Source organism: Erinaceus europaeus, chromosome 5, assembly GCF_950295315.1.
Source record: "Erinaceus europaeus chromosome 5, mEriEur2.1, whole genome shotgun sequence".
Classification (NCBI taxonomy): domain Eukaryota; kingdom Metazoa; phylum Chordata; class Mammalia; order Eulipotyphla; family Erinaceidae; genus Erinaceus; species Erinaceus europaeus.
The window spans coordinates 130,836,570-130,858,264 of NC_080166.1; the positions used below are offsets into that span (position 1 = coordinate 130,836,570).

At 41.4% G+C, this 21,695-nt stretch overlaps 1 protein-coding gene across 2 annotated transcripts in view; it reads right to left on the bottom strand.

Moving 5' to 3' along the window:
* Positions 1 to 6,341: 6,341 nt before the first annotated feature.
* The window catches only part of FGF14 (fibroblast growth factor 14), a 713,205-nt gene continuing 697,851 nt past the window's right edge, over positions 6,342 to 21,695 (bottom strand). For both annotated transcript variants that reach the window (XM_007539846.3, XM_007539847.3), the window contains exons 4-5: positions 18,387 to 18,585; positions 6,342 to 9,431 (exon numbers count right to left, since the gene is read on the bottom strand). In XM_007539846.3, the coding sequence (XP_007539908.1) occupies positions 9,295 to 9,431; positions 18,387 to 18,585 (336 nt within the window). In that variant the 3' untranslated portion in view covers positions 6,342 to 9,294. The remainder of the gene's footprint in view (positions 9,432 to 18,386; positions 18,586 to 21,695) is intronic.

Below are 21,695 nucleotides of genomic sequence, written 5' to 3' on the forward strand. Positions count from 1 at the left end.
TAGTGGGAAGAACCCAGGGTTGTGGCAACCATCCACTGTACATAGGACCCCCTACCCTTACCCCTGCCCCTTGCCCCCACACCAGCCCCAGGGCAAAGATTGATCTAATGCCAATACTCCAGAGTACTGGAGTTGAGAAAGGCTGAATCACAGTTGGTGAAAATGGGAAACTAAGGGAAAAATACGGCTTCATCTAACACCAGCACTGGTTTTCTGTCTGAATGCTACATGACTCAGCATTTCTATCCAGGACCAATAATGTAAAGACACCTGAGTAGCATGTCTGCTGTCACAGGTGAGATCACTAGAGCTTCTGCAAGACGATAAAGACACTGTGTCCTTCCTTCCTTCACCTTCTTTTTGCCTCCAGGGTATCACTGGGGCTTCTTTCTTTCACTATGAGTCCACTGCATCTATGGCCCCCTTATTTATCTTTTTTTTTTTTTGGATAGGACAGAGATAAATTGAGAGGGAGGAGAAGATAAAGGAGAGAGAGAGAGTGAGGGAGAGAAAAAGAGGGAGAGAGAGAGAGAGAGAGAGGGAGAGAGACCTGCAGACTTGCTTCACCACTTGTGAAGCCAAACCCTCTGCAGGTGGGGAGCCAGGGGCTTGAACCAGGATCCTTCACAGGTCCTTGCATTTTGTATTATCTGAGTTCTTTCTTTAAACTTCCAAGAGAAGGTTCTCTTACGATGATGGAATAACTAAAAAACCAAAACCAAAAGAAACCTGTGTAATAGGAAAGTTTTAATAATTAGTGACAAATTGTTTACAATTGTGTCAATATATATTAATCTTCTAATGATTAAAGAAAAGAAAGGACTTGTTATCCAGGGATATTTGTTTCCTATTACTAGAGCATTAAAAAAAAATAAAAACCAGGACAGGGGTTACATGTATAAGGACTCTAATTATTTACACTTAAAATGACTCCTTGGCATGCTGCCTTTTTAAAAAGACTTTCCAGTAAGATTCAGGATGGACGTGAAATGTGCATTCATTTCCCTTAAGATACATTCCTATTGCTCACTTGATGAGTAGGGTCAGGCAAGGAAGAAGAAATACTGTGATAAAATGGCACCATTCCCAAATCTCAGAGGAGAAAAAAAAATCTACACACGAATTAAATAGAAATTAGAGATGTTCACTAAGTGATTGGGACAAAATGTCTGTTTTTCTTAACGGTGAAAACATGCCCTGAGTGCCATTCTGATTGTATTGTGAAGCTGGACAATAATTTAGGTTTTCCTTAAATGCTGAGAGTTAAAACTCCTTACATAAGTTTAGGGAAACTAAAAATGAAACCCTCCACTTCTCCTCTGTATGAAATTCTAGTTCGTCAACCCCCCGGCTAATGTACAAATAACATTTCCATTCTGTTCCAGATGACAGTTCTCACTCAGAAATTTACTATGAAAATTCCAGAGTTACGATCCGGGTACTAGAAGTCAAATCTCCCCAAGTAAGGAAACTCCACATTTATAGAGGCGGCTTTCACATGTACTGTTGAAAACTCCTTGAGAAAATGTAACTGAGCCTGCTTCATTCTCCTCAAGTTAAGTGGACTATGGGAGTTGAATGTCTCAGTACAGCAATCTTTTTCAAATGAGGGTAATATAAAGAGTCAAGAAATAACCTAGATTCAATTTTATCTCGTTCTCTATTGGAAGCCTCAGACAAATCTATTCTAATTACCCTGCAGCAATTTGGGTGGCTTGGTTTATGATAGACAAATACTAGAGTTCATCACACTCTCCAGCCAGCGTCATGTCAATGACATCTTTGTCCTCCTACTGTAGCGCTTGGCTTTGTTATAAAGGACCACACAGCAAAATACGCTAGACTCCCTGGGTCCCATGCATCTCTGTTAAACATTATTTGTGTACTTGTGTATGTTTCATTCTTATTCTCCTTTTTGTTTCTTTTTTTTCTTTCTTTCTTTCTTTCATTTTTTTTTTTTTTGCTTCCAGTTGCTGGGGTATCCACTGCTCCTGTTGGCTATTTACTTTCCCACCTTTTCTTCTGTTTCACTTATTTTATCTGATAGGACAGATAGAAATCTAGAGAGTTGGAGAGGTAGAGAGGGAAAGAAGAAGAGAGACACCCGCAGGCCTGCTTCACCTTTCACAGAGCTTCCGCACACCACCGGCACGTGAGGAGCTAGGGGGAACACAGATCCTGGCCTGAGTCCTTGCCCTTTTTTTAGTACTGCCTGCACTTAACCAAGTCTGCCACTGCCTGGTCCCTTTAATTCTTTAAGATTAGAAATTTTTTTTTTTTTAAAAAAGGGAGTCAAGCAGCGGGTTAAGTTCACACGGCACAAAGTGCAAGGACCTGTATAAGGATCCGGGTTCGAGCCCCCAGCTTCCCAACTGCAGGGGAGTCCCCTTCACAGGTGGTGAAGGAAGTCTGCAGGTGTCTTTCTCTCCCCCTCTCTGTCTTCCCCTCCTCTCTCCATTTCTCTCTGTCCTATCCAACAACAACGACGTCAATAATAACTACAACAATAAAACAACAAGGGCAACAAAAGGGAATAAATAAAACAATATAAAAATATGAAACAAAGAATAAGGTCTTGGGAGTAGGGTGGTAGCACAGAGGGTTAAGCTCAGGTGGCACAAAGTGCAAGGACTGGCATAAGGATCTCAGTTCAAGCCCAGAGCTCCCCACCTGGTGAAGCAAGTCTGCAGGTGTCTGTCTTTCTCTCCCCTCTCAGTCTTACCCTTCTCTCTATTTCTCACTGTCCTACCCAACAGCAATAATAACTACAACAGTAAAACAACAAGGACAACAAAAGGGGATAAATAAATATTTATTAAAAATAAATAAATAATTTTAAAAAACATACCACCCTTTCACTCTGAGCTAACAGGTCACAAAAAAAAAAAAAAAAAAAAAAAAACATTGTAGGCTGGATCTGAATCATGGCTGAACAATCACTTGTCAACATCTGCTTTCCTGAGCTGACCTGATAGTCAGTTCCCTTACATAGTCTTAAGTGTGTCTCTTTCATCTTTTTATCTGTTATTCCTTTTCAGTAAAAATGATTCAATAAAAGCGCTACTGTTTGTTTTCATATAAGAAAAGTTCTTGGCACTCATGTTTTATAAGAACAGGTTTATCTATGGAGAAATTATTATCATCACAGTGTGATATGTTCAAATTTCTTGAGAAAACTAAAAATATATAATAGCCACCTACTCTCTGGGGACCATTTAGTTACAAAACACTAAATCCAAACTGAGTTATAGCATAAGACACACGGTGTCCAATTCATTATAATAATCTTTTTTTGAACAGGATATTTTTAAATTTCTTTCTGCCACATTTCATGTGTATGATTTTAATTCTAGCAATGCAAACATCAATAGATTAAGATGTAATTTAAATTTATATTGGAAATAAAATATAGCTATGTAAAGATATGAACTCCGCCTTGTCAAAATAAGATTTCTATTCTTTGATGTTTGATTTGTTACTAGGATAGAAATTTCTTCTTAAAAGAAATAAAAGTAAGGGAGGGTCCAGGTGGTGGCACACCCATTTGAGTGCAAACTTTACCATGCCCCCCAGGACCTGGGTTGTAGGCCCTGGTTTCCACCTACAAGCAGGAAGCTTCACTAGTGGTGAAGCAGTAAGCAGTCCTCTCTGTTTCCTTTTCTATACCCCCCTTGCCTCTCAAGTGTTCTCTGTCCTATCAAATACAAGAAAGGAAAAAAAAAAAAAAAAAGGCCACTAGGAGCAGTGGATTCCTTGTGTGGGCACTGAGCTCCAGCAAGAAGCCTGGTAGTAAATAACAATAAGAGAAGAGAAGCAGTTGGAGGAGGAGGAGGAGGAGGAGGAGGAGGAGGAGGAGGAGGAGGAGGAGGAGGAGGAGGAGGAGGTGGAGGAGGAGGAGGAGGAGGAGTTGGAGGAGGAGGAGGAGTTGGAGGAGGAGGAGGAGTTGGAGGAGGAGGAGGAGGAGGAGGAGGAGTTGGAGGAGGAGGAGGAGGAGGAGGAGGAGGAGTTGGAGGAGGAGGAGGAGGAAGAGGAGTTGGAGGAGGAGGAGGAGGAGGATAAGAAGAAGAAAAAAAGTTCAAGAACAAAGTTATAGGTGGAGAGAAAATATAAAAATCCCGTTGACTTATTTAAGTTTGGAATCACCTTTGAGAAGGCTATAAAATGTATACATGTCATGTTGGCTCTAACCCATTTCCTTTGCAAACCACCGCTGAGGAATTCCCACAAGGACTTTACAATGAAATTCCACTAAAGCCCTAGGACCTAGGAGGAGAAACATCACCCCCTAGACTTCTTGACCTAATCTATAGATTTCTGTGGCATATTGAAAGGAAGTACTGCCACTCAAAAGCAGACGCTGTACAGCCTCTTAATAGTGTCCTAAAGAGCCACTGTAAGAACACAAGTGAGAATAACTCAGACTTTGTTTACAGATTCACTATGAAAACTTTGAAGCCCTAATTGCCATTCAAGGAATTCAGTAGATCTTGTATATGGAGAAACCCAGTCTCTCTCTCTCTCTCTCTCTCCCTCTCTCTCTGTCTCTCTCCCTCTCTCCCTCTCTCCCTCACTCTCACTCTCTCCCTCTCTCCCTCTCTCCTTCGCCCTCACTCTCGCCCTCTCTTCCTCGTCCTCACTCTCACCCTTTCACCCTCTCTCTCTCTCTCCCTCTCTCCTTCTCTCCCTCTCTCCCTCTCTCCCTCGCCCTCACTCTCACCCTCTCCTCCAGATTTATTGCAGGTGCTCTGTGTCTGCACTGCCAATCCACTGCTCCCAGCGGCCATGATTTCCTTTTTTCTTCCTTCTTTTTTTCCCTGTTTTATTGGATCGGACAGATAAATCAAGAGAGGAGGGAGAGCTCGAGAGGGAGAAAGACAGACACCTGCAGACCCCCTTCACTGCTTGTGAAGTGTCCCTGGGCAGGTGGGGAGTCGGGGGCTCCTACCTGGATCCTTGAGCAGGTCCTTGCACATCCTACCATTTGGGATTTATCATTGTGTTACCTATTTCTCTCTGAAGTAACAATTTACCTCTAGGTTATAATATGCCTGACATGAGTTCATTTGCTTTCCCTGTATTTAGTCTTGTTCTGAAACAAACTTGAAAACTTTTCAGTAATTTTAACCTCCTTCTCAACCTTAGTCAATCTTGTCTCCAAACATAAATTATCCTTGAATATTAAGGGGAAGAAAAAAAAAACTAGAATAAAGACCCAGTGTTTGCAAGCATCTTTTCCTTATTATTATGCTTTAAACGGCCAAATCTGGGGGTCGGATGACGGCACACCTGGCAGAGCACACAAGTCACTACACATAAGAACCCGAGTTCAAGTCTTTGTTCCTTGTCTTCAGAGCATGGAGAAGCTGTGGCTCTCCCTCTATATCTCTCCCTCTGTGTCTCTCCCTCTATATCTCTCTTTTCTGCTTTACTCTATCAAAGAAAAATGGAAAAAGAAATGGCCAACAGGACTGGTAGAGCTGAGTTTTTGTGGAGGCACTGAAACCCAGCAGTCACCATGAGAGCAAAATGAAACAGCCCAATCTGATAAGCAACTAGCCAGGTGGGGCAAGGAAGCTTTCTTTACTTTCTAAGAGGCAGTTCGAAGTACTGATGCAAATGATGCCTTTGGAACTCTCAGTGGAATTCCTATAGCCACTTCCTACCCTTAAATACTCAGGGCAAGTGAACACTTAAGAGCCAAGAATCTCTACAAATGCTGAGACTTGTAATGAAATGATGTTCAACTCTGGTTTACTCGTGACACTGATGGGGCCATTTGCATCACTTCCAATCTTTTTTCTTTTCTTCTTCTTCTTCTTTTTTTTTTTTTTAGTAAAGTCATAGCAAATCATTTCAGAAAGCAAATTTATAAGAACACAGAAAGGGTGTTGCTTGGAATATCAAAACTATGAACATTCCTAGGCTTTGTTGAGGGATAGGAAAAGCATTCAGGTACCATAACAGATCCATAGAAGCCACTGTCACACACCAGCTATGCATGCAAATGGGATGATATTAGACTCCATATGACTGACATATGTACATGAAGATACAAAACACACAGGCTTTAAGTACAAATGAATTCCATCAGATTTACTATGCAGAACATTGATAGTGACAGACTGCACTTACTTAGTAACAGCAAACTTAAGTTTTTGAGGGGAGAAAATATGGTGGAGTCTTATTCCTGAAAAAAATAGCAAGAGAGGTATCATCAAAGAGCTAAAATTTTCTTTGGCATGGTAAAAGGAGGGAGGGTTGAGTTTACCAGTTTATTGACATGACACTTCTCTATGGTTGTGGGTGATGCAATGCTATTTCATTACATAAAACTGTTGGACTTTTTTAAATATGCCTTCATATAAATATTTTATTCAAGATGTTGTATTCGTGAATACAACAAATTATATTGAACACAGAAACTGTACAATGCAGACAGACTTTGTATGTCAGTTTGAGTACTACATACCGACAGTCCTCGGTACAGAGTTCCATTACATGCAGTTCATCAGAGCTGTCTTCCTCCCGTGCAATGGTGAGACCAGTCACAGAGCCAATGATCTAACTAAGTCACAGACAACAAGAACCCTCTGCAACATGGCTAAACACGGATTGGAAGAAAGTATGTTGACATCCATTCAAAAGGGGAAAAAAAAAATCCCCTTCTAGACGGACTCACTTAGAAAAAGGAAACAGAACCCAGGTGTGCGTTTACATCAACCTCTTTGACAAAATATGAACCTTGTCTTAGTTTTAACCAGGAAAGAAGTAAGAAGAGTTAATAACTCAAAACCAATGGGTAGAGGAGTTTGGGGTGAGTGTGTGTGTGTGTGTGTGTGTGTGTGTGTGTGTGTTGGGAGTGGAGGTCTGAGCAGTGTCTATAAGCCCATCTCATGGGAATTTCAAGCTAAGTTATTGGTAGCTTGCCGGATAGCCTGGTCTATATGTCTTCCTTTAACAGTTGGATACTGAACGCTATTATCTCATGTTTGAACATATCTTGTCCAAAATAATAGAATTTAAAATGACTTAACAAGAAATCATGGGTTATCAAAGGGACTGTCTTTTTTTTGTTCCTGAGCATTCCTGACAATAAATCTACTCAAACATTATGCTAACTTTTTTAAATTTATTAAAATGGAATCCAATATGAAAATGAAATAAGCATAAACAGTTAAATTGAATACTAAATCTTTAATCAGCTACGCAGGCCAAAAAAAATTTGTTTTTTTAAATGCTGGGAAAGGGCTGTCATGGGGACTCAGGAAAGCAGTAACAAAATAATTTCCCAGTAAATACAGTGCAGATGGAAGAAAATGGTGACTGGGTCAGCCTTCCACAAGGAAGTGTTTAATAGTGACAAGAGGCCAGGGTATGGATCCCACACAGAGTTTTCTATCAATGAGGTTCAGTTTGGTCTCAATGAACTCTTCTGAGAAGAAAATATTGAATTGGATGAAGTCCACACACATAAGTAAACAGATTAATTCCCAAACAGTTTAGTTATCTGGATATTTTGAAAACCTTTTTGTTTCCAATAGTGAGCATTTTGCGTGGTCTCTTCACCGCGTGGTTGATCACTCATGGACTTTCTGAGGAGTTGTCTTTCCTAAGCTCAGTTACATGAAATTCCAAAGGCAATTACAAAAGCAAAATGAAACAATAGGAAACAAACTGAATGGACCCAGAAAACCTGGTGTCTGAACATGGTGGATTACCTTTCATTTTCCCTAGAATGGCAACAGATGGCATTCTGAGACCATGGCACAGGCCACCTCAGACCCAATCATGAGGAAAATAAACATGGTGGCCCCAGAGAGCTGAGTGAGACATGTGGACTGGTGGATACACAGTACCTAACTTAGCAAGCTGAGCTAGAGAGAGAGAGAGAGAGAGAGAGAGAAAGCATTTTTTTAAAAAATTCATCCTAGTATGTCCACTTGAAAAAAAGAAACTTGTCATCAAACACCAAAATATAGGAAGGTCTAGTTGACAACTAACATTTGCATTGCTGCTGCAGGAAGGAAAATACATCAGCCACCTGTCCGTGCTCTGCTGAGTAGAAATTGGAATGCAGCCCAGACCAGGGAAGGACACTAAGTTTGCTTCATTTAAAAAACAGGAAGGATTTGAACGGAAATGGATTTTAGGTAGTGCAATTCTGGGAGGTTGGAAGGTTGGAATTATTGATTTATTTTCTTTCTTTCCTTTTCTTAAACTTTTACCAAATAATGAGGACTGGCAGATGAAAAGGAAAAAAAATGAACCTTAATCAGGCCTACAAGGCCTACAGAGTTCTTTAGACCCACTTTCTAAAAAACTAGTGGGTCTTGCTCGCTGGGCAAAGGCAAATGTTACCATTTCCAGTAAGCTTGTGATATGTATAAAACACACACGCACGGACAAAGGAACTGGGGGGGGGGGTTTCCTACCCATTAGTGTCAGACCCCTGTTGTGTCACGTGACCACCAAGTACCTGACACTGGGTAGAGTATCTATATGTGACTTTAATTGAGAGTAGGGACCCGGGGGGACAGCACTCTTTAATCATTAGATGTGCAATTTGTACTTGTTAGGTTTGAGAAGGCTTTCTGATTCCCTGATCACTCTCCAGACTACACCAACAACTGCCACATGTAAGACTGAGAGGAACATGATCCCTGCAAAAAAAAAGAATAAAAGAAAGAAAGAAAAGGTCACAGACAGTGGATTGACAGCAGCCCTGTAGGGGTTAAAATAAAAAAAAAGAAAAGTAAAGTAAATAAAATCACAATAAATAGAATAAAGGTAAAGTAAAAAAAAAAAACTGGGGAGAAATCCAGATGGCACAGGTTTACAGCGGCTAACTAGGAAATTACTCAGTTGTATTTGGGTGCTACAAAATCAAACTGAAACACGTGGATTTCCCTGAAACGGGACTCAAAAATAAGGGATTATGGGGAAGGGTGGGGGGGAGCTGTTGGCAGGCAAGGGATCGAGTGTACTCGTGAAAGGATGTCATTCACATGAAGTGTCACGGTCACAGAAAAGAGATTAAAAAGGCATTCCATATCTGGTTAGGGCATTCCATGGTCTGAGTTGAGCTGGTTATCCAGGTCTTCTTGTTGTGGGGGTGTACCACAGGCCTCGATTTATCCAGTGGCAACTAAGAAGTTCGGGCAGCCAAGAGCTAGCTGGCGGTCACTTGCTGCCATCTGCTCCTGGGCCACCACCGGGCAGGCAGGAGTGTCCAGGGAGGATAAATCACTCATCTGTGCCCGGGACAGCAGAGTCACCATGCCCATGCACATCTGGCTATGTCGTCTTGCTCTTGTTGACTGGTTTGCCTCCGTTCATGATGGCCGACGCACTTGTGCTTTTACTAGGCGTCACCCCGGCCTTCGGGACCGTCTCTCCAACGTCGTGCAAAGAAGGTTCTCGGTACATGGCAACTGGTGACAGGAGGGGATGTGGAGGGAAGAAAAAGGCGTTAGTGGGGGACATTCAAAGATGGTCTCTCCCACCCCCTGCCCCACACACATATAGGCTCACAGGCCAGGAGACCACCCAGCCCTCCATTCTAGAAAGCAAAAGCAGCCATTTTGGAGAGGGCCTTCCTGTTTGTATTGATCACTTCCTGTCCTCAGTAGAAGATCATCTTCGTTCACTTCCTTGGACTTAGCAACCTACATTGTGTATCTGCTGTACACCTGGATTTCCATCTGGGAGAGAAGCTTGAAATGAGACCTATGGCTCTTTGTGGGCCTGTGATAAAACACACAAATAGACACAGATGCACACAAGTGCCACACTAGATGGACACACATGCAAACAGAGATATACATACATACAGAAACACAGATACAAAACACTGACACACACATCTATATGACACACATTCACACACATATACAATAGGTCATATACATACATATATAAACCTAGCCATACAGACATTCATTAACCCATATAAACACAAAGGTGTACATACACAGACACACTAGTTCACATAGACATGCGTGCATGCACAAAGAAACATGTGAACATACACAGGTGCACACACAGAAATTCACATACACCTATAGACACTAAAATTAACACAGAGAGACACACACACCATGAAAACACACAGAAAATGTGAGGGAATGCCTGACAAGCATTTTCAACCAATCTCTTTGTATACCAAGGTCAACTCACTCCCCTGCACACATGCACCATTCATCCCCAGTCACCTTTCCCATTTATCAAATGACTTGAGTCTCCCCTACAGGTGGTTTAAAAGTACTTAGTCAATCCCAAAGCTGTCAAAGCTTGGCTAAGGATTCCTCTTTTCTAAACTAGGGCCTTCTAGAGATCAGCATTCAGATTTTCCCTCCTGCAACCATGAAAAGATGCTCTTCCAGGGATGGGTAGTGGCGTCGGACCTGGTTGAGTGCACATGTTGCAACGCATAAGATAATTTTAAAATTTTCAAAAAAGAAAGAAGGGTGCTCTTACGATAGATTTCACATGAAACTATGAGGCCTATTTTATTTCTTTTATTGCCTCTTTTTTGATGCTTTCATAAAAATCTAATAATCAAGGTTGTAGAAGGCAGAAGGGCAATTGGGACTGAAGTCACATGAGCTCTGAGGACTTGCCTGAACAATACTTGCTGTCACGACTAATCATGGAAGCTCACGGAGCTTTCTAGAAAATGATCCCACAGGCTTTGGGAGAGAAAATTAGTGACAGTTGGTTGGGAAAACTAGCAAAGTGAAAAGCACCTGCCATAAGGTGTGTAGGTGTGTGTGTGTGTGTGTGTGTGTGTGTGTGTGTGTGTGTGTGTTAGAGATGATTAACCTGCTCTGTACATTTGGGGAAAATTATGGTGGTTTTTAAAGTTAGTTGGCATGAATGCTCACACATGACTATGTTTAAAATGCTTGAGTGTAGTCATATAAACCACCCTTCAATTAATATGAGAGGGGAAAAATTGATCATATGCCTAGAACTTTTTAAAACACAGACTGAGTCTTTTTAATACACAGGCTGAGTCTTTGATATGTTGACTCTCTCAAAAGCCTAGACAAGGGAGAACAGAAGCAACCGGTGACACCGCTATATAAAAGAGGCTGGGTATTATACAGCAAACCCTAACAAAGGGTCTTTTTAAAGTTAACCCAATTACCAAATAATGTGATGATAACAATAACTATCCATTATCTTCTTGAACCCTAAGACAGCAGAAACCTCACATTCCCACTATAGAGACATATTTCCCCCAGCTCAGGAACCTTAGGGTGGGTCCCACTTTCCTGCATGCTTCTCTCAATTCAAATCAAATAATATTACATCTGCCGATTGCAACCTAATCAAGTAATGAGTGCCACCCCAGCATGCTTCACTTCAGACTGTGCCCAGAGACTTCAGGAGTGGAATGACAACCCTTCAGCTTCATCACTCGGGTGAGACCTTTCCTTTCATAGTATTCTCTAATTCCATCCCAGGTGGTCCACTCCCCAATAAAGTCCCCAAACCTAGATATAGACCAGGTCCCCTGAGATAGAGCATATGTTCACACGTGTCCATAAACCAGGGAAAAATCTATACCTGAAAGCAGAAGTACACAAGAGTCTGCAGAGAGTACCCCCCAAGACTTCATCTACACTATTCCAGCCTTTAGGTCCATGATTGTGCAACAATTTGTTTGGCTTTGTATGTTAACTCTCTTTTCAGCCACCAGGTTCCAGATGCCAGCATGATGCCGACCAGACTTCCCTGGACTGATGACCCCACCAATGTGTTCTGGAGCTCCGCTTCCCCAGAGCCCCATCCCACTAGGGAAAGAGAGAGGCAGGCTGGAGTCAACGCCCATGTTCAGCGGGGAAGCAATTACAGAAGCCAGACCTTCCACCTTCTGCAACCCACAATGACCCTGGGTCCATGATCCCAGAGGGATAGAGAATGGGAAAGCTATCAGGGGAGGGGGTGGGACATGGAGACCGGGTGGTGGGAACTGTGTGGAGTTGTACCCCTCCTACCCTACGGTTTTGTTAATGTCTCCTTTCTTAATAAATAAATAAATAAATAAATAATAAAGTGCTTGAGTTTCTATCTGTGGCTTTAATGTATCCAGTGACTTTTCTTTCCTTTCCCTCTCCCTCTCTCTCTCCCTTTCCCTCTCCCTCTTCCTCTCCCTCGCCCCACACCCTCTCTCTTTTAGCAGCACACACAGCTGAAGGTCTGTGTGCCTCTCAGACCCTGCATTGACTGGGTAGTAAAAGGAATTAATCCAGAGACTTGAAGCAGTTTTAATTCTGTCATTGAATCTACTGATTAGTTGAAGAGACAGTCAGATCAGAGAAGTAACCTTAGCTCTTTATGTATGGAATGTGGTTAAGAGATAGTAATGTCCTGGGTAGTAATAATTAATTGGGTGTCTAATTTGTTCCAGTATTTCCAGTGTTGTAATTACATCCCGTATGGGTTTTGAGGGTTTGAATTAATTATCCTCTGTCAATTGCGCTGTGATAACCTCTGTCATTATAAACTCCTTTTTAATTTTTTAATTTTTGTATTATATTTATTTATTTATTGGATATAAATGGCCAGAAATTGAGAAAGAAGGGGAGGGAGAGATACAGAGAGACACATACAACACTGCTTCACCATTCAAAACGCTTTCCCCTGCAGGTAGGGACTGGGGGGGGTCCAATCCAGGTCCTTAATCATTGTAATGTGTGCGCTCAACCAGGTGTGCTACCACCCACTCCTACTTTGTTATTTATTTATTTATTTACTTAATTAATTAATTTACCAGAGTACTGCTCATCTCTGGTGTGGAGCTCTGTGTAAGCTTGATAGAGCTTAGGGAGAACTTCCCCATCCTTGGATGGAGGTCTGAGAAGATACCCTCTTGTGAGTCTCTCTCAACCGAGGTGAGCAAAGGGGAAAAAAATGTCTCCAGACTAAGTTCTTCCCTTCTTGACTCTCAAGCCCACAGAAACCTTAAACTGCAGGCCACATGGCTGCCTACTTTAAGATTCATTCACTCAAAGTTCACACATTCCACCTCACCTTTTGACCACAAAGGAAGAGTACATCCTGTCACACACTCCTAACAGCGGACAAGTGAGAAGCCCCCAAGACCTTATTTCCTGGAGCCCTTTTGATGTCTCTGAAGCCTTGTTCTTCCTTCTCTATCTCACCTTACTGATTCACCCCTGTTCTTCTCTCAAATGCCCTTGGATAATTAAATGCCTGCATCAGGAGACTAATTGTATTGATCTTTATGTATCAACTCTTGTCATACCAACCCCTGCCATAGGGGCATGCTGACCTTTAAGAAACTTGTGAATTCTGACGTATGTGAAAACTGTTCTTTGTCTAGCCTTCTATATCAACCCAAAGCCTCCCCCAATAAACGAGTGTGTTCGTACCAGAATCCTCTTTTCACGCAGTCTCTTGAACTGGTGATGGAAATTCACTAGTTTACCTTTCTAGCTGAGAGACCAGCCACGCGAGCTCCAACACTCTGGTGTATGGTGGTACTAGAGATTAAACCTGGGACCTCAGACTCTCAGGCATGAGAGTCTCTTTGCATAACTATTTGCTATCTACCCTCACCCTCAATTTATTTAATTGAGTTTAAGAGTAATTCTGTCTTCAAACTGTGGAGAAATACTGTTTCTCTCTTCCTCAAGCAAATGTTAACACACACACACACACACACACACACACACACACACACACACACATAGCAGTTCAACATACTGAGCAATACTATTATACTAGACTTTTCAAGTCTCAGCTACTTCTTGATAGATATACCAAACAGCCACCTCCAGATTTGTATCTCAGTTAAAATAGATAGATTTAGCTTTTATTAAATTTATACATGAAATGGAGTTAGATCTTATCTTCCCATATTAAAAACAAAAACTAATGACAATACACAAGTCCTCCAGGGTTATCTCGGGGGCTGGGTGCCGGCAGGAGGAATCCATTGCTCCTGGAGGCCATTTTTTTATTATTATTTTGTTAGGTAGGACAGAGACAAATTGAGAAAGGAGCTAGAGAAGGAGAGATAGAGGGGACAGAGAAGGGAGGGAGAGGGAGACACAGAGTCCTGCAGACCCGCTTCACTTTTCCTGAAGCATTCTCTCTGCAGGTGGGAAGCCGGGGGCTTGAACACAGGTCCTTGAGTGGGTCCTTTCACTTAGTGCTTAACCTGGCAGACCACTGCCTGGCCCCCTAAACAAAATTTTGTAGGGCTAAAGTTGCTGGAAAAATCATGACATAGTCTTCTGGTTTTCTTAAGTTTGAAAATTTTTTTGTCATCTTTATTTATTGGATAAAGACAACCAGAATCTAAAGGGAAGGGGGAGAGAGGGAAGAAGGGAGATAGAGAGACACCTGTAACACTGCTTCACCACTCACAAAGCTTTTCCCCAGCAGGTGGGGACTGGGGGCTCAAACCTGGGTCCTTGCACATTGTATCATGTGCGTTCAACCAGGTGTGCCAACACTCTTGGCCTGTTTTCTATGTAAAAACACACCACAACTTTTCTGATAACCTAATGGTTTTTCCATTTTTCACTTGTATTTGATTATTGGTAGGTCTTCTATTTTCAAAATCCACTTAAAACATTAACGCTAAATTATGGACATATTCTTTTGAAAGAACAGAGAGACCCTTTAATTTCCTTTATGGTTTACCCATTAATTCAAATAAATCACTCAGGTTTCAGATTCTGTTATATATATATATTGTTTGTTTCCCAGATATAGGGTGTCAGTGATTTGTCCTAGAGGTTAATTTAATTAAAGGTAATGGTACTTCAGCAGTATTCAAGTCATACAATTGGTATTCACCAACAAAAAGGATATTGACAGCTAAACTGTAAGTTCACTGAAAAAATAAAAATTAATTATAAACCTTTTCAATGATCTTATTTGTATCTAAAGACTACTTATTGGGAAGACCATATGCACTCTCTCTTGAAAGTTAAGGCTGTCAGGGGCCAGGCAGTGGCATACTTGGTTAAATACACTCATTGCCATGTATAAGGACCTGGGTTCAAGTCCCATTCCCCATGTGCAGGGTGAACTTGGGGAGCGGCAAAGAGGTATATAGGTGTTTTACTTTTAACTTTCTCTCTCTCCTTCTCTCTCTCCCTCTCCCATCTAAATTTCTCTTTATCTTTTCTAAGAAAATAGAGAGAGGAAAAAGAAAAAAAAATAATGTTTGCCAAAAAAATAATGTTTGCCAGGAGTGGGGGATTCACCAAGCCCCAGCAATAACTCTGGTGACAAAAAAGAAAGAAAGAAAGAAGGAAAAAGAAAAGAAAAAAGTTAAGATTCTCCCATAATAATTATGATTAAAAAATAAACTTTTTATTTAGTTACTGTAGATGGAAAAAAGGGTGATGTAGGTGAACAGAAAATAATTGGATAGAAAACACATTTGAGGGAGTTGGGTGGTAGCGAAGTGGGTTAAGTGCACATGACACAAAGCGCAAGGACCGGCATAAGGATCCTGGTTCCAGTGCCCCGGCTCCCCACCTGCAGGGGAGTCACTTCATAAGCGGTGAAGCAGGTCTGCAGGTGTCTGTCTTTCTCTCCCCCCTCTCTGTCTTCCCCTCCTCTCTCCATTTCACTCTGTTCTATCCAACAACTTATCCAACAAACAACATTGACTACAACAACAGTGAAAAACAACAAGCGCAACAAAAGGGAAAATAAATAAATAAATAAATAAATATAAAAAAATAAGAAAACACATTTGAGGGCAAAGGGATGGCATAATGGTTATAACATCATTGCAAGACTGGCCAGCTCCTCATGGGGCGCGAGCGCTTCTACACTACGATCATCCTCTCTGGCATTATGCTATTCCACTGCAGAATACTGTGCCCCAGTATGGTTCCGTAGCCCCCATGTCCACTTGGTCGACTCCAAATTATATTCTTCCATGAGGATAATTTCTGGAACCATCCGTTCCACCCCGGTTCCATGGCTGCCAGTCCTTAGCAACATCGCCCCGCCAGATATTCGTTGGGATGCGGCATCATCTAAGTTCATTTCCCACGTCTACGCTCGACCGGACCTGCCAATATACACGGATATCTTCGCCCACCCTGTCCAACGCTTGATGTCTCGTCACCCAATCTGGTCCCCTATGCCTACACTGAACTTCTCTGTTCCAGTCTCTTGGAAACAGAGTTGGCAGTCAGCTGAGGTAAAGAACAAACACCTCATCCCAGACCCCTGCAAGCGTCAACCCGGCTTTGACCTAGCACGTTATGATCGGGCCCTCCTCAATCGCTATCGAACAGGCCATGGCCGGTGCGCCGCTATGTTCCATCGCTGGGGAGCCAGAGACGACCCGAACTGCCCCTGCGGCTACAGACAGACTATGACCCACATAGTCAACGACTGCCACCTCTCCAGATTCAAAGGAGGTCTCGAAACTTGACATCAGGCTCAACCTGACGCTGCTGACTGGCTACAGAAGAAGGGCAAACGCTAGAAGAAGAAATGGTTATGCAAATAGTCTTCCATGCCTGAGGCTCCAAGGTCCCAAGATGAAACCCCCTCACCACCATAAGCCAGAGCTGAACAGTGCTTTTGTAAAAAGAAAGAAGGGGGAGAGGGAAAAAAAAATTAAAAGCCTCAGTATAATTTTAATCTTTAGTTTTCAAACATATGTTGCATAGATAAAAGCAAGCAGCATTCCACTTGGGCAGAATGCTTAATGAGAAAGGTTCAGATGTTCCTACTTAATTAACAACACACTGTAGCCTGTTCTCTGGGATACCCATCAAAAGGAATGCAAAGGAATCAGTGTTTGCAGGTGAATGGTGATGAATTATTTTTATTGAGAGAAGGTAAGGCAACCATCAAATTTATTAGACCATGCATGATGCAGCATGAAAGGGAAATAGTCAACATCAACAGATCTTAAAAAGCTAAAATGTTAGTCCTTTGTTTGCTGTGATTATAATGCACTAACATGTGAAGACTGTCACTTACATAATGGCAAAAGGGGTCCAATTGTTGACCCCATAGTGGTCAAAATGTACTTTTTCTTAAAACCCGCTTTTTGAAGAACTGTCAGCATAATTTCACCTTTAAAATCTTTACAATTGCTTAATTAAAATTACTTAGTGGTAGGGGCTGGGAGTTGCCGGCTTGGCTGCGAATACACTTTACCATGAGCAAGGACCAAGGCCCCAGCTCCCGCTTCCCACTTGCAGGAGGAGAGCTTCATGAGCCAGGAAGCAGGGCTGCAGATGGTTTTTAGTTTTCTCTCTCTCCCCTACTCAATTTCTCTCTGTCCTATTAAGTGAAAAAGAAAGAAAGAAAGAAAGAAAGAAAGAAAGAAAGAAAGAAAGAAAGAAAGAAAGGAAAATGAATGGTTCTAGGAAATAGTGGATTCCTAGTACTGGCACTGAGTCCCAACAATTATCCTGGTGGCAATAAAAAGATTAAAAATAAAACTATATATATATATTTAAAGGCTGGAGAAATTGTGGTTGTGCAAGATTTGAGAAGTTAAAAGTAGGCAAAAATGTTTCTAGCATTTATAATTACAAAATGGCATAATATATAGTATTTATGTATGAATTATACACAGAAATACAGTTAAGTACATAAAAGACATGATCTTAAGTACATGTCTTGAATATTGTGGGCATGACTTGGATGAAAATAAAAAATGTTCTGAGGAGGCAGGTGTTGGCGTACCTAGTTAAGGGCATGTATGACCATGCACAAGGACCCAGGTTCAAGTCTCTGGTCACCACCTGCAGGGGCAAAGCTTCATAAGTGGTGAAGCAATGCTGCAGGTGTCTCTTTGCCTCTCTTCCTCTCTATCTGCCCCTTCCCTCTTGATTTCTGGCTGTCTCTAATCAATAAATAAAGATGATAAAAACTGTTAAAAATACATCTTCCGGTGTTCCATGAGGGTTCCTTGTAGCCCCAATAGAGTGTAAAAACATGATCCCAGAAATCTTTGTTTTTATACCATCACTGGAAATGAATCTGGAACACCAGAGGATGTCTGGCACTGTTTTATTAATCTGAGAGAAAAGAGGAAAAAGGAAGAATACTCTGAAGTAGAATTAGTGTAGGTATGACTTCCAAAGGAAGTGGAGGCAAGACCATAGGGGAAAAATGTAGAGATAGATAGATAGATAGATAGATAGATAGATAGATAGATAGGGAAAGTCAACTCATATCTCTGACCTTGGGAGAACTACTGAAGCTTCTGCTGAGAAGGAATGGGGACACAGAACTTAGGTGGTAGAAATGGTGTGAAATTATACCCCTGTATCCTAATAATGTTGTAAATCACTAAGAAAAAAAAATTAAGTAAAAATATGACCTAAGGGCAGTGAGAGAAATGGACACATGCCACTTACCTTCCAATGGCTTGGGTAGAAAATGAGCTGCTGGTTTGGTTTTCTTTACTCTGTTCCCTTTCATAGCTTGTCCTTCCTTATTCAATCCCAAAAACCAGGCTCTACCAGATTCTTGTTGTCTGTACACCATAGATGAGTAGATTACATAATAGTTTTCAAAAACAGATTCTTTAAACTTGCATTCTGGAGTAAAAAGTTCCTGTGGAGGAGGGAAAAGAAGAGAGTTAGGATGGAAAAGAAGCTGCTCTGTGCTTTCCTCTTCATGTTTTTTTCTAGAAACTCATCCATTGAAGTAAAGGAGCTGAGAATGTGAATGGGGTTGACCAGGTGTCCCTTTCCTTACACACATTGTCTGTTCATGTTTGTTCAATTCATCACAAATAAAGGAGAATCTGCCACTAATGGAAATCTATATATATCAGCACCAATGTCCTTTATGGAAAAAAATAAGAGACACGGTAAATGCAAGATAATTTCTATTCAACAGAACACAATTCAGTCAGAGTGTAAACAGAGAGGGCACAATAATATATTTGCATGTTCATAAGAAACTAAACAAGACGTTGTTTAAAGTACTTAAGGACTTTGCTAGCCTCTGTTTCCCTAGACCTGATTCTGTGATATCCTAACAGCTCCTAACAGTTGTTTACTAGATCACTGATATTATAGGGGGTCACATCTTAACCTGCAAAGGGACAAATGGAACCTCCAACTGAAACCAGGACAAACAGCTGGTATAAAAACTGGACGCCTCTATGAGCAGAGGCCAGGAATCCTGTTCACTGGTGGGTAACGTGGGCTGAAGACAGTGACTTTTTAAAAAAAATTTAAATTTTTACTTATTTATTCATTCCCTTTTGTTGCCCTTGTTATTTTATTGTTGTTGTCGTTGTTGGATAGGACACAGAGAAATGGAGAGGGGAGGGGAAGACAGAGAAGGGGAGAGAAAAATAAACACCTGCAGACTTGCTTCACCGACTGTGAAGTGACCCTCCCTGCAGGTGGATAGTCAGGGGCTCGAACCGGGATCCTTATGCCAGTCCTTGCGCTTTGCGCCACCTGCGCTTAGCCCACTGTGCTACCGCCCAACTACCTGAAGACAGTGACTTAATTCAGTACCTTGGAGCCTCATAGGAACAGCTGAAATATCAAACACTGTCTTGACTGAAATTCACTGGCATTTTTTTTTCAAAGAGTCCAATGGGTTCAATGCCATGAGCTACACACATGGAGTGTTGAACAGAGCAAAGTTACATTACAGTTATCACTAGTAATACACATCTTCACACTGATGGCTTTGGCATCTGACACATTTTCTTTAGTAATGGAGAATAAGGAATCTAAGACCCAGCTTCTTAACAGATTTATCAGGCATATTTACATAGGCATGTTTCTGAGAGTCCTATATTAAGCTTATTTCATTGTATTCTTATCCCATAGGACACAGAGAAACTGGGAGGAGAGGGAGCGATAGGGAGAGATAAAGATAGACACCTACAGATCTGCTTTGCCACTTATGAAATGTCCTAGTTGCAGGTGGGCATGCCAGGGAACCCAGATCCTTGCTTGGGTCGTTTCACATAATACTATGTGCGCTTAACCGGGTGTGCTACTGCCTGAGCCCATTAGGCTTATTTTATAATGGAAACGCCCTTACTACAGAGCACGGATGCCACTTAGCTGGTTTTTGTGGTAGTTTTGGATTGGATCAAGAATCCTTTAAAAAAACACACACACATAAATAAAAATAGCAGTGTTTTCAATTATCTTTGGAAATGTCACTTCACTTGAAAATATGCTCAAGGTTTTCATTTTCACATTAATAGAGTTTTATGACTGCAGAAAAATAACTTCTTCTTAAAAATTATTTCCTCACGGGACCGGGCAGAAGTGCAGTAGTTAAGTGCACATGGCACAAAGGGCAAGTGCTGGCATAAGGATCTCAGTTGGAAACCCCAGCTCCCCACCTGCAGGGCAGTAGTTTCACAAGTGGTGAAGCAGGTTTGCAGGTATCTATCTTTCTCTCCACCTCTCTGTCCTTCCGTCTCTCTCAATTTATTTCTTTTTATTTTTTATTATTTATTTTCCCTTTTGTTGCCCTTGTTGTTGTTTTTTAATTGTTGTAGTTATTGTTGTTGTCACTGTTGTTGGATAGGACAGAGAGAAATGCAGAGAGGAGGGAAAGAAGGGGAAAGACAGACAGACACTTGCAGACCTGCTTCACCACTTGTGAAGCGACTCCCCTGCAGGTGGGGAGCCGGGGGCTTGAACTGGGATCCTTATGTCAGTCCTTGCGCTTTGCACCACATGTGCTTAACCTGCTGCACTACCGCCTGACTCCCACTATCTCAATTTCTCTGTCTTATCTAACAACAATGACAGCAGTAACAACAACAATAATAATAATAACAACAAGGATAAATAACAAGGACAACAAAAGGGAAAAAAATAGCTTCCAGGGGCAATGAAGTCAGGCACTGAGCCCCAGCAATAACCCTAGAGAAAAAAAAAAGAAGAACAAATTTAAAAATTATTTCCTCACTCATAAGGAAAAATAAATCCTTCTGGGGTTGAAATAGAAAAAGGTTAAGAGTTCAATGTTTGCTAGCCATAATAAGGAATGCAACAATGTTACTATAAAGATGCTTTCTTTTACTTAATATTCCCCACTAGAGTGTGAATCATCAAGTGATGTCTCCTATCAAGCAGGATACAGTTATTCAGATGCCTCACCACTTTAATTCACTGAAAGTAAATAGTTTTCCAAGGGCAACAGGCTTTGCTAATGGCAGAATCTCTCCATGGAAAGATGACAGATGAGTTGGTTTCATTGATTCAGTTGAAATAACCAAAAGGCTAGCTTACTCCCACCCCTGCCCCCCCCCCAGAGGCAATTATGTAAACTTTCTTTCCTTATCCAGGCTACTCCCAGCTTGCATAACATCCCATCCAACTAAATATCCTGACCTTCTGTTCAGTTCTATGTCTCCAAATATCCTCCTGTTATTTCTGTCACTCCTAAATGATGGTCTTACTGAGACTGTCTCCAGGTCATGCTGCAGAGGAGAGACTGATAAAGTGGTGTATGTTCCTACAGTTTTGGCAAGAAAAATAAAATGAGATTCTATGAATCTAGCTTATTCAGATTTAATTACATGTGTAGCACACACGTAGCTCATACAGAATATATACTGATGTGTGTACTATTGGTGGGCAGTGCACCTTCTAGGAAAAAAACCAGATTAGACTTTGGCATGTTACCAGTATGATACTGAGCCAGGTTAAGTATCCAGGAAACATAATAACTAT